This window comes from Enoplosus armatus, chromosome 24, assembly GCF_043641665.1.
Source record: "Enoplosus armatus isolate fEnoArm2 chromosome 24, fEnoArm2.hap1, whole genome shotgun sequence".
Taxonomy (NCBI): Eukaryota; Metazoa; Chordata; class Actinopteri; order Centrarchiformes; family Enoplosidae; genus Enoplosus; species Enoplosus armatus.
This window is the reverse complement of record NC_092203.1, coordinates 7,489,234-7,502,746: the sequence shown is the minus strand read 5'-3', so window position 1 is coordinate 7,502,746 and position 13,513 is coordinate 7,489,234. Positions and strand designations below refer to the sequence as shown.

The following is a 13,513-nucleotide window of genomic DNA, read 5'->3' as shown; positions in this document are numbered from 1 at the left end:
GGGGGCTGCAGCCGTATCGTGTCTGCAACAAGGATGCTTCCCGGGGTGTTTTTTTCTCATTACGAGTGAATGTCGATTACTGGAATGATAGCCTCGTCTGCTGTAATTGACCCGTTGCTTCAAATTGATACCATCTGTCTTCATACAGATGTAATGACCTTGTAATAAATCGACAGTTTATTGCATTAACCCTGGCTCCGTGTGACAAGTGACGGTAGCCTGCGAGGGCGGTCAAAATAGATCAAGGGGCTGTCATTCTGTCACAAGTACAAAGTTGGACGAGGAACTTTCTGTAAATGATTTGGAGAAGGGCCGGCCTTCGCCTCCCCGCATTCATGGTGTCATTTTGCTTTGTGCCCCCCCCCCCCCCCCCCCCCCCCCTCATATCTTAACATTTCTACAGCTTTCACGCAATCGCAAGCATGGACGTAGTATCACAAATAAAATGTCAGCCTTATTATACATCAAAACTATAATCCATCTCCTCCAGGTCTGTCAGGTGAGCTCTCTCTTTCCCACTCTAAAATGTTGTGTCTGGGTTGCTTTTGCCCAGAATTTCACACAGCAAACCACTCATTAAGGGCACTAACTGTGTGAAAATTATATGGATATGAATGCCAATTCTTTATCACCCGGGATTCACACATAAACCTCACATCTAGAATCTCTGACCTCCTTCTCTGGCTCGACTTTTACAGAACTTCTATTTCACATACATGTAGCAGTGAGAAGTATGTGGGTGTGTTTGTGTGCAGAGTTCTGACGGACGCTTTGAAGTCCGCGGCCGTCACGGCAAATCTGTGTTGACCATCAGCGGTGTGAGGCTCGCCGACTTGGGTCGATTTGACTGCGAGGCGCTCAGCAGGATCGGAGGTCATCAGAAGAGCATGTTCCTGGACATTGAGTGTGAGTATGTTTGTTGTCTCATCAGTGTTTAAAGGTTCTGCACACACTGTCCTGAGCAGAGGTCTTTGCTGTAGACTTGTTTATTACTGCTTATAATAACCTCATTATTGACACTTTGACGCGAGTTTATTAAGGACATTAAACACTGCAAAGCAAAGCCCATGAGCTGCACCAGTCACGCTAACGAGAAGATGCCAGCTAGAGTCATGAAATACAAAAATCTTGAACCTAAAATTGCAGAGTTAACTCTGCTGACTATGTTTTAGCTTAAAGGCCTTCACATATTCAAAATTCTGCATCTAAATCCACCCACAGTCACCCCGTGACCACTGACATTGACTTGTACATCAGTAGCGTGGAACTCAAGGCAATGTCATAGACTTTTTTTACAAATTTATTTTGGTCTAGGGTGCAGTATTTCATGATTTTCTTTAGAAAAAGGCAAATAACTACATATGCAATTCATTTTTTTCAGTGTCATTTCTTATTATTTGTTGCAAGAGTTGGAAATATTGAAGCAACTAGTTCTGTAAATTTGTCTGTGTGCAAAATGAAGAAGGCCGTTACTTATGGAGCTCTGGTCACCTGATATAACCCCAACCTCCCCTCCACCCTCCGCATTACTGTTAGCACTATCAGATCCCGAATGTGAAAATCAAACACACATTTAAGCTGTTAAATCAGCAACTTAGCAAGATACACGTGTGCCCCTGCAGTCTGGTGGAGAGTTCAGAAGTTCAGCCATCCTTAGTTCTAATAATTCTTTTCACACTGTGTTTTTCTTTCTTAAGATCATTATATTATTCTAAACAACTAACCCCCTCAAAACCGCTGCACCCGCTGCACCTGCTGCACCACACACAGCCTTCAGAAGGGTTCATTAGTGAGAGGATATCATGCATTGCCGTTAGTTTTCCCCCGCTGACAGCTCCCCTACTTCCCGATGAGTGCACCTATTCCTCAGTGCTGGTTGTTTGGGCTTATTGGGGGGCGGGCTATCCCCTGCCTAATGAGCTTTGAAGCAAAGATCTCCATTTTGGCCTCGGAATGATTAGGTTCATTATGAGAGAGGCTCTGTTGCCTGAACGAGACCAATGAAAAGTGCTTTCTTTTTTTTTTTTTGGTAGCAGCATTTCCACCTTGAAGCTCAAAGGACCTGAGAGGGCAGACAAACAAATATATTTAGAGAGACAGAGAGGGAAAAAAATGAATACTGTACCTCTGTTGTCAAGTGGAAACCAATTTTCTCCTCCTCTAGCTGAGGTGACTTTTGGGTTCATGGATTCCCTTCAAAACCTGTTTATGCATAGCTCCTGAAAAGTTAGACATTTTGGAAAAAAGTTTGATGGCACCCTCATGTTTAAAAAAAACCCCAACAAATCTCACACACATGCACACACTCTCCAGCCATGAAGCAAAGTTGCTGTCGTTGTACTGTAAACTTGTTTTGCTGGAGCCCCAGCTGACAACTCGACTGCCGCTCTGCAGAAAGACACAGGCTGTGAGTCTGAGCGTGGCGGGGCTGAGCCAGCCGTCGCCACCGAACTAATGAACTCATTTACTAAGTCACTGCAGGCTGCAGGGGGATAACGCGTCCTCGGCTGTGACAGAGAGCCAGGCATCAATCTCTTTAATGGAATCCTGCAAGCGAGCATAAAACAACCATAATGCCTCTCCGACTGAGCTGGGCTGACTGGGCCAAAAGAAAGCCGCACGACAGCTCGCCGCTGCGATCGTCCATTACTGCCCTTCCTATTTGCTGCGGCAAATGAGCTTCTGTTTACATCCTTTATTTTTATTCTTGGGGAGATGATCGTAATGGAGGTTTTCTTTCCTGCCCCCCAGCACGAGGTGGCTTCAATTAAGTTAAAGTTGTTTTTTTTTTAACATTGCGGAGGGAGTTTGGGAAACGTTAATGAAATGCTTTTTCTTCTCCTTTTCAGGAATTTGTGGGTTAAGCCTCAACAAGTCATTTTTATGTCTTTGATCATCCAGCGCAGCTTCACCTTTGATTTGAGTATTTAATTGGCTTCCAGACACACCAGCAAATTACTCTTTTAGCAAATTAGGGCCTGTTTCAGCGCAAATAACTCATTTATCATACTAACGAGGCAAGTGTGAGAACTGATATCTCTATGTTTTGGACAGACATACCAAAGTTCCTCACCAACCACACCATCTTTTACTCGTGGGAGGGGAACCCAGTGAACATAAGCTGTGATGTGATGTCCAACCCTCCGGCCACCATGTTGTGGAGGAGAGAGCGCTTCACCATCTCCGCAGAGGGAACTGCCAACACGCGGGTCCACAGCACAGAGGGGAAGTCAGTGCTGGAGGTGGGTACAAGTCCAGAACTGTGGTCAGTTTACTAACAATGACAGACCACTAGAGAGTTCACATGCTACTTACCATTGCTCTGTAACGTAGCATCACTGGTGGATGTGATTCTTTCTCTGTTTTACATCAGGAGTGAAGACATCATTTGTGCTCTGTTTAACTTGATCAAAGCTTTTTCTCCGGTTCTAGGTGACTCCTATGTCCGACAGGGACTTCGGCCGCTACAACTGCACAGCCAGGAACAACATCGGCGTTCGATACCAGGAGTTTATTCTGGCCCAGGCAGGTGAGTGTGCACTATTGTGGGGCCCCTTTACCTGATGAGATTGGTGACTTCATTTCTAGTCCAGAATGTGTGGAGTCAGGGATCCCACACCTTTTGAATGAGTGCTCTCACAGTAACTCTAACTGTTCTAACTGCTTTGTAACCCTCTACCTCTCCACTAATGGTAATTGTCTTATTTGCAATTCTCAGGAAGATAAATTCCACTACAACTCCCAACCCCTATTCAGTTTAGCCTAATCTCAAATAGTGCCGGCTGATTTACCATACCCCTCGCTATTTACTGAAGTACCCCCTAATTTACGGTAGCGCTGGCTAATACACAATAGTGCAGTCCAATTATCTTTAGTGCAGATTGAATTGCTCTGGCTAAGGAGAAAAGTAGTGAGCAAAAAGCTGACCTAATATGTAGTCTTGCAGGAAACAATGTGTTTTGGAAGTTGTTGTGACGCTTACAATTTTGCACAAATCCACATACACACACTCATGTAGTTGTGAAAGTTTGAGTCAGTAATGGAGACTCAGAAGAGAGAACGCATCACTTCTTTGTGCAGCTTTCAAAGATAAACTTTGAGTAAAAACCACTAAAAATGTCTTTACATGTACGTAAGTTTGTAGTGAAACACAGCTAAAACAAGTCGAAGGACAAGTGAAAGATGCCGCTGAGTGATGCACCACCTCACCCGAAACTGTAGATTATGGTAAATTGCTTTCAAGGCTCACAGTTATTATAGCAATAATGTCTATCTTTAGTTTTATAATAGGTATGACATTGATGTAATAGGCAGCAGGCACAGTGAGTACTGTCTGCAGCTTTAAAAGTACCTTAATGTTCAGTTAGAAAATGCTTTAAGTGGCACTGTGGTTATTATTGTGCATGTGTGTGTTTTGAAATGTTTTTTCTCTCAAACTAGCGAACAACAAAAAAGTTTGTGTTTTTATAAAGATATATTCAATAGCTGTGAAAGTACGGTAGTTGCTGCATGACAATAAATGTAAAAGACTAATTAATGAGACTTTCATAGCACCTTATCTAACCTCTTTTCCTGTACAATCTGCCTACAGTAGTTTATAATAGCAATAGTAGACTTTATCTCTGATAAATACGGCTGAAACCAAGGTGGTTCAGGCGAGCATAATTCAAATGCTGTGTCATTGTTTTGTCTTTCAGATGTCCCATCAAACCCTTACTCGGTGCGACTCTCGGCTGTTTCCCAGCGCTTGGCGACAGTCACCTTCATGAAGCCCGAGTCGCATGGCGGCGTGCCCATTAGCTACTACCTGGTCCAGTACAAGGAGGTTGGTTCACAGGACTGGAGGGACGTCAAGTCGCACAGTGTCCAGAGTGAGTGCTGTTTATATTCATAAAATAACTCTAACAGTAAAAACTGTTTCTATTCTCCTTTACAGAAAATCACTGTAATACACGCTCATTGTGTAAAATATAAGGAACATTAGTCTGCTGTCGATGTGGGCCCCATTGTGCTCTTATTGTAGACTGCTTAAAGCCCTCTTGAACATGTCTATTTCCACCCACGTTTCCTGATTGAGTCACCGTGAAACTGTCAAATCTAAGAAAGCTTTCACCTGTTCACATGCTCATTTCCTTAAGGTTTGTTAACATGGTGAGGGCTGTTTAAAAGCAGTGATCAGTGATGGCCCATGGGACACATATCGTTAAGTCAAATACAGGCCACTATAAGAGACCTTCTGAGGTTTTAATAATCCACTGAAGTCATTTTCTAAGTGCATAACCCAGACATTATGCATGTTTTACACCATTTAAAAAATCTCACTGTGAATGGTTTACTGGAACTACTTTATGCTGAAGAAATAATCCCTATGAAATTACTATTTAAAAAACGTTCTTGATGTGTACTGTAATGGATTACGCAACTCGTGGTCAAGTCTCCTTATTGATTTTGAGACCATGTGGAACTGAGTGTAAAACAATGGTCAGCAGTAAAATAAAATAGTTACCATTTGTAGTTAAGCAGCTTAAACTTCTAAAAATGCTTCTTAAAATTGTTCAATTCACATGATGAAGGATGCGTTTAATGACCCCTCAGTGATCATGAACCAATTCTACAATGACAAATACACATAGTTTCCAATGGATAACAAGACTACTTCACTTCTGATAAATGATAATATTAATAATTTTATCACACAGTTCGAAACTCTCAGCTTCTACTTATCAGACCAGCGAGGCTGTGCCAGATTAACATCCTATCAGGCGTTTACCAGCATTTCTGTCTGCTAACCCCACCACATATCGAACGACACCAATCAATCATGAGTGGAAGCTATATCACATGATCTGTCATGCGATCCTTCAAAGCCTCGGCCCTGAGATGTTGTTGGGTCATGACGAACCTCAAACACCTCGTGGGGAGAGTGCCAGAACCCGTCTGAGCTGCAAGAGCTCGCTCCTCCTCTTCTTATGCTTTATGACTCCAAATTGATTTCTGAGCCTGTTGGTGGAAAGTACACCACGAGGTGAAGGAAGGAAGGATGGATGGGAAATGGAAGCCAGAGGACTAATGGTGGGGTGATAAGCAGGTCTGAAGGGCTTATCACTAATATCCTTCATTTCAGAGTCAATTACAATATGCAGAGTAGTGAGGTGAATACTAAACAGCAGGTAAAAAAAAAAAAAAAATATATATATATATATATATATATAGAGGCAAAGAGTGATGCATGAAGGAAAGAGGGAGGAAACACCAGAGCTGGGTAAATAAAGCTTGATTGTAAATTTAATTTCCTGCCTGTTTAGTTAAATTTAGCTCTCTATTCAAGATTAGGACTAAAATATTAAAATTGCGAGCCGGACTAATTACAAACCAGTAAGTGGCATCATATAATCATAGAAAGCCACTTCAGATATCCTCAGTAGAAGATCCTTACACAATAAACTTTTCAACATAATGAGATGCCTGGACTCGTTTCAATCGAATGCTTTTGCCCAAATTGAAATGTCTGCTTATAGCCTGGAAAGTAACCTAGCACGGCTGCAAATTGCAGAATTTGTTTTCAGTTCCAGGACTAAAGAACTGCAAAAGCACCTATTACCATTCAAGTATTTAATTTGCGCAGACTGACAAAAACAACAACTTTCACTCAAGCTCATTACACCGCCAACTCTCTGCTGCCTTTCTGAATAGTGTAGGTTATGTGAAGAGACTCTAGTGACTGTAGAATTTAAATAGGAATCTGTAATGTGCTCTGATAATGAGAATTCCTGTTTTCCTCAATAATCAATGTAATTTATAGTACGAATGCAACACTGTTTTCACTGTCGCTATAGTTCGAATATTCTCCATAATAATGTGCTGTGATCTCATGACGTATTGTTTAGTGTTGCTTTCTGTCTTTTTTTTTGTCATTTGCTACCAATTACAGTAGATTATAAATGGAGTGTTTTCACTGTAAATGCTATCTTGCATTTACATACTAATAATCTTCTCCTGCTATTTATTATGAGTCTGCAGCTGCTCTATTTAAGTTGTGTTTTAGGAATACAGCTGAAGCGATTATACCGAGAGACTTGAAATATATGAGCACACAAGTGCTAGAGATCAAACATGTAGCTTTCATGACATATATCCCGATTTATTTTACTCCTTCTCTCTCTCCAGCGACGGTGGTGCTGACAGGACTGGAGCCCAACACCACGTACGAGGTTCGAGTGGCAGCTGTCAATGGAAAGGGTCAGGGAGAGTTCAGCCACACGGAGACCTTCCAGACTTTACCCATCCGTGAGTCAGTTGCCCTTATGCCTCAGTCCGCCCTCCAACACACACACACACACACACACACACACACACACACACATACAGCTCGTTTCATGACACATTCTTCAAAATAAAAGCTTCTCAGCTCGTTAGGATCCGACCCAAAAGGGATCTCCAGTACTCTAACAGCCACTTCCATATGCATCCAGTCATAATCCCTTTTATTCATTTCTACAATGGCTTTATAGCAGTAAGACTGTTAATAATTGGCACATCCCAACATTTCACGAATGTTGATGTGCAGGAGATGAACAACAGTATGGGAGATAAAACAGCTATGAAGTTTGTGTCCTGATAAAATAAAGATATGTGATAGAAATTCTATTCATGCACCTGAGTGAAATGAGACCTATTTGCCGTCTTATGAAACTCCGGCTTCTATTTGAGATGGTTCGAAGCTCTTCATATTCCAGTGATATGAGTCCAGATTATTGGAGCTTGGAATAGATCCTGTCAAATTTGTGTCTTGATGTAAAACTGCTGCATTTATATACTGCAGGGGTTTTATGATAGCATTTTATTTATTCTGGCACTGTGGCGCAGCAGGATTGCAGTAAATTTAGACAAGGCCATAGAAAAAGTATTTCCACCGTTAATATTATACAGCAGTGCAGCTACTGAGAATGAATGTTAGAAAGAAGACCCAATTAGCGAAATGCAGTGAATAATAAGAACCTCCAGTCAACATTAGTTATAGCCAGGCAGTGGGAGTTGCCTTGTAATATGAATTTAATTCAGCTTAAAACCGTCTTTCTCCTTGTACTGCATCCTTATCTCATATCTCACATTGCCACCTGCTCCCCTCCTTGGGAATGCACACACATCCTCTCACAGAAAAAAAAAACACACACACAAAGACATATTGTTTCGCATCTCTGCTGAAGCCGCCTCCTCATGTCTCCCCCAGGAGAGCCGAGTCCGCCGGCGGTCCACGGGCAGAGAGGAATGGGCAAGGCCTACAGGCTGGGGCTGGTCAAGCAGGACGACGGAGGGATGCCCATCGTGGAGTACATAGTCAAGTACAAGACTGTGAGTATTTTACAGTTATACATGGCTACGATCAGGTGTGTTCTCAGAGTCCACCTGAATCTGAGTCTAGATGTCTCCGTTTGAGATGAGTTGAGTTCAAATCAAGGCAGGATGAAGTTAGACAGGGAGACAAGATGAGGAAAGAAATACCTACAAGAAGCAAAATGGTGAGTACGATTAAAAGAAAACAATAAAGGGTGAAAAGAACTCTGTTAAACCCTTATGATCAATCAGGGAAACGACTAATTGACTGAACCAATTTCAGTTTCTGAACCAATACGTACTATTTTATCAATTTATGACCCATTTTTAAAGGATTAGACTGGCAATATTCAAGAGTTCTCTTACTGTCAACAACTCCCGCGAAAGACCAAATCCAACTATGAAACAAGTAAAGAACATGGGCACTGTAGTATATTTCAATCCCACACACACAGTCCTCCTGTAAATACTTACTAGCCAACAAACGCACAATTTACCCTCGTTTCAGTAGCATTAGCCAAAAACGACAGTGCCCGGCTGTTTGAGGGAATTATTTAGCCTTCTGTAAAGATGAAGCTAACCATGTGTGACCCATTTTCAAAGAGAAAGGAGGAACCAATGGGCTTGGGGCTGAGTGGGGGAGAAGAAAAGTATTGAGAGAAGCACTAATACATTATTGGTTTAGGTCTTTTCATGGGACATGTTGAAAATAAGAAAGATTATCCTCTAAAACAGGATGAAGTTTAAATAAGCCATTAAAAGCAAACTGAGGATTAAAAAGTTTCTTAAGGAGAAAGAGAGATTAGTTAAACCCTTAACATCCAAATTATATTGACAGATCGAAGTTTCAGAGCCAATACATAATCAGATTGAATTGTTTATATTGTAAGGCAAACATCAATATTTCTCTATGACCCTTTTTATTTTTGTATAAATAAACAGGAAATACTTAAAGGACCAGAGGTTTTGTATGTTAAGCCATTTAGAAAATGATTTGAACGTGCCAGTGAGTTTTATTAACTTTTGTATTGTATATTGATATTATTCTAATAATAACACATCCTACCGTTGAACTAAATGCTCTCCTGCACTGAATAAAACAAAGCTGCCCCTTGTCCTCATTTTGTTAATAAGCAGCCTTGTTTTAACCATCCAATTAAGCAGAGGCGTGTTTTTTTGGTTTTGAAGTGTGTAATTTTGTCTCACATAAAAGACTCCACAACAGCTCAAAATCATAGATTTTCCTTTGTGTTTGACACAATAACGATACAGGATGTGACACTGGGAAGGCATTTTCCTCCCAATGCAGCGCGTGTGACTCACTAGCTTAATAGGTTCCTGTTGATTGAGTTGAATGGGTGCGTTGGTGGCAAAATGAACAATGCTCTGCTGGAGAATCTCTATTTTTCTGTCCTTATGTCAGTTATAATTCATGTTTTAAATGAGAGTACACACAAGCTCTCAGAATTCACTCATCCATTTAAGTAGTTGGTTTTTTTGTGTGTAAAATAACAAAAAGCAGCTTAAACTCACAAGATAAGGCGAGCGACTGAGATGAGGCCAGGAAGCATAGAATAGATGGCACTTGCACAAAAACTCTCCACTGGACTAAGTGGATTTGAGCTGGTCCAAATCTCCTATCTCCCCAGTGTTGATGTGTCCAAGCAGGCATTTCTCTGTCTCATTGAGAAAGTGCAGATGAAAACGTGGTGTGGAAAAAAAGAGGGTCAGGAAGTCTCAGGGAGGCTTTTGAAGGCCGAGCAGGAAGCCAGTGCAGATGCTTCACAGCCCAGTAACCGTACTGCCTTATGTGGCATCAGGAACACACGACTGCTCCATCATGGAGGGGCACGCAGAACCTGGAGGAACCTGAAAACAGACTAGACTCACACACAGACCCACAGTCACCTGACAACCCAGACAAATGCTACATACATCTGCGCCCTGGACCTTGACTTTACAAATTTTGTCCTGTAACATTGGAAGGAAAAGGTGCCAAGGAGGCAAGAATGGTAAGCACACAGTACATTTGGCATGCTCTCAATGTACAGCTCACAGCCTGACTCTTCAGCTTCCAACCCTTTTGTTTGCAATTGGCCTCAAGACGAAGGAGGAGGAAGGAAGGAAAGGAAGAATGATGTAAGGCTGCAGCCACAAAGGAGCAGGAAGGTATCCGTGAACTTGAGTGAACTTGATGAAATACAGAGGATTTCTTTTTACTTATGCAAGTGCATCTGAGTGGGCGTTTCAAAACTGCAACTCAATCTCTGATTGCGGTAACCCTCCGAATCCCCAGATTAAAAACACGAAGGGTAAGCTGTTGTTTACCACGTAAAACAGCGCGTCCTCTGCCCTCCTTTGATGCTTGCAGACAAAACTGAAATGTAGGGCATTAATTAAAGTTGTCATTTACTCAAGAGTCTGTTCCTTTACACTTCTCTCCCCTTTTCTCTCCTCTCAGGATAAAGAGGAACAGTGGATGACCAAGCTTGTTCCAGGAGCAAATGACTTTGCGATGCTGCAGCCGCTGCAGTGGAACACAAGATACGAAGTGGAAATCACAGCGCGCAACGTCAAGGGCCTGTCGGAGCCCACCTTCTATCAGTTCTTCATGCCACAGAAACCTGACATTACAGGTAAAAAGCATGATAAAAGTAAACTTTGTGTTGTAATTTGCCTCTTGAATATATCCACTTTTCCTTTATTCGCCTACTTCTAGCTGGTATTGACTGCCCTTTTTGAAAAGCCCCAGAGAACATCTCTAACTTGTTGCGTTAAGCGGTGTGTTACTCGCGTCGCTGGAAAGAACGATAGCGCTGGCGATAACAAAGGCAAGAGAGCAAGATGTAGCAGTCAAGATAAAGCCAAGCCTCAGAGCGCAGCAGGCCTCAGAGCCGCACTGCTTTCTGGACAAATGAGGCAGTTGTCAGCGGAGAAATTGGTGCCTGTGCTTCTCCTGCAGTGGATTTCTCACTGTATGATTGTTGAATGGCGTTTAAATCTGAGAGACCAGAGGGAAGCGCTTGCTGCTTCAAAAGTTCTTTTCTGGTATTGCATTGAAAAGCCGCACCGATATCTTTTCTAAGTGTTAAAGGAGCACTCCAGCAATTTAGTGTTATGCTTCCATAAAGTCGGGAGACAGCGAGTGGTTGCCGCCGCCTCCATTGTTTTCAATGTAACCACAGCGGCACTGCATTCAGAGTTAATGATGGTTCAACTTTGTCAATTCTCCGCTGCGACTCGATGTGTGACCATGGCAACCACAGAAACCACAGCAAGAAACAAAATACAGGAGCTGATCTCTGAACGATTCACGTCTTCACCAGCAGAGAAAAGACAGATCAGTGACGAGAAACGGTATCGGAGCAGCTTCAAAGTCCATTTATGATACTACTTAGCAAAACGTGCTGTAATAATCATGTCCCTATTTCCTATATTTCAAGCTACAACCCGCTGCGCGATGAGATTGTAGCGATGTGGTCTACAGGCTGGCAGGATCAAATCCTACCAGACACAGATTTGTATCATATAGAGCTGAGACAGTCGGTTGATCAATTTATAGAAAATTAATTGGAATTATTTTGACAATAGATTAAATGTTTCAGTCATTTATCAAGCATCATTGTTAATATATATTATATAAGTTTAAATCTAATAACTGTTGGTCGGACAAACAAGACCAAACTCTGGCCTCAAAGTGATGGTCTTTTCTTATAAAAGAATCATCAGTCGCAGCATATAATCTTGTGGTTGGTCCTTGTTGCATTTTCACCACAAAGACTTGGCTTGGAAGTGGACCAAGACTCTCCTGGTCACCAGGGATTCGTTCACACCTGCTCAAATAAACAGCACAAATGGTGAAATCACTCTGGGGTTCCCAACAGACCACGAGCGAAAATACCCTCTGGCTGTGGTTTTCTTCTTTAAAATATCATTCTCTTCTTCTTCCTGTGGTACTACTTTGCAGACAGAAGGCGTCTGCATGGCTAGTCGATTTCTCATTTGAAAGACCAACACACAGACGGTCATATAAGCCAGAACACAAACATGGACATCTTTTTCAGCTCTTTGTTGTCCTTATGTGGAGGTTATGGTTCTGCCCCATTAAAAGTGCGAGTTTGTTAGTCTTGTGCTGCTCTTTCTTTGAGTCTCATGCTCAATGTCCCAGAAAAAACGAATGCCTGGATGTGCAGGAAGCTTCTCATTTCCAAGTCCTCCAGGACATTTGGGCTAACATGTACAAATGTACACACGTGTGCATGAACGGAGGCTTTGAAGTATGCAGCATGCAGCGCCGTTACACTTTGAAGCTAGAACAGTGTTAAAGACACACAGACACGTGTTGTTGAAATAAAAATGTTGTGTTAACTTCCCCCTGCAGACCTCGTTCACATGTGAAAAAACAGAAAGGGAGGACAGAAGAAAGGAAGACTGTTTCAGTGTTGTTTTGCTCTCCTCTCCGAGCCTGTTACCATCGAGCCAGTGTTTGCCTCTGTCATTACTGCACTGGCTAAATGGCCTGCGAGAGTGTGTGCTGCTTTTCAAATAGAAAACAAGACCGGGGAAACAGCAAGCTTAAGGCGGGTCACTTCGATTGGCTGTCCTCTCTTGTTAGCAAACAGCAGTGCATCGTGGGAAAGAGCCCGAGAGAGAGAGAGAGGGGGGGGGAGACGGGGGAGAGAGACTGCTTTTTTCTTAATGTGTTTGTTTGAAGAGGAGTAACACCGCAGAGCTTTTTCAGCTAAGAGGGCAGTAGAGGAGCGTACAGTCGACAGAGAGAGTGGAAATCTGCGGCAGCATCAAGTTTGTCGCCGACTCTTCTGTCTCACAGCCACTCGAGCTCAGCTGATCCCAGTCCCACACCAATCTACAGTTTAATAATGGCAGTTTATGTTTGCTGCCTTTCTCATTAAGTAAAGGCGTCCATCTTAATATTTTCCAACCAAAACGATGTTCATATATTTATATAATCTCAGCAAGTCATGCAAGTTAAACATTTTCTGCCCCGCTGAATCAGATTGGATATTGAAGAAGAAGTCTGGTCAGTTTTAGCTCAATCAACATTATTGGATGTGAAATATCTGCCACTCCTCATTGAGGACAGTCTTTCCCATCCACCGCCTTGCTTTTCTTTATTCTGTCATAGAAACACTCACATGTACACTGGACACACAGAAAA

General features: G+C 42.3%; 1 protein-coding gene across 1 annotated transcript in view; it reads left to right on the top strand.

Moving 5' to 3' along the window:
* Positions 1-13,513, top strand: part of LOC139307005 (neural cell adhesion molecule 2-like) — a 77,089-nt gene that overhangs the window by 43,278 nt on the left and 20,298 nt on the right. The window contains exons 9-15 of the mRNA XM_070930962.1: positions 756-906; positions 3,055-3,242; positions 3,433-3,529; positions 4,698-4,871; positions 7,168-7,287; positions 8,231-8,352; positions 10,796-10,970. Coding sequence (XP_070787063.1) covers positions 756-906; positions 3,055-3,242; positions 3,433-3,529; positions 4,698-4,871; positions 7,168-7,287; positions 8,231-8,352; positions 10,796-10,970 — 1,027 coding nt within the window. The remainder of the gene's footprint in view (positions 1-755; positions 907-3,054; positions 3,243-3,432; positions 3,530-4,697; positions 4,872-7,167; positions 7,288-8,230; positions 8,353-10,795; positions 10,971-13,513) is intronic.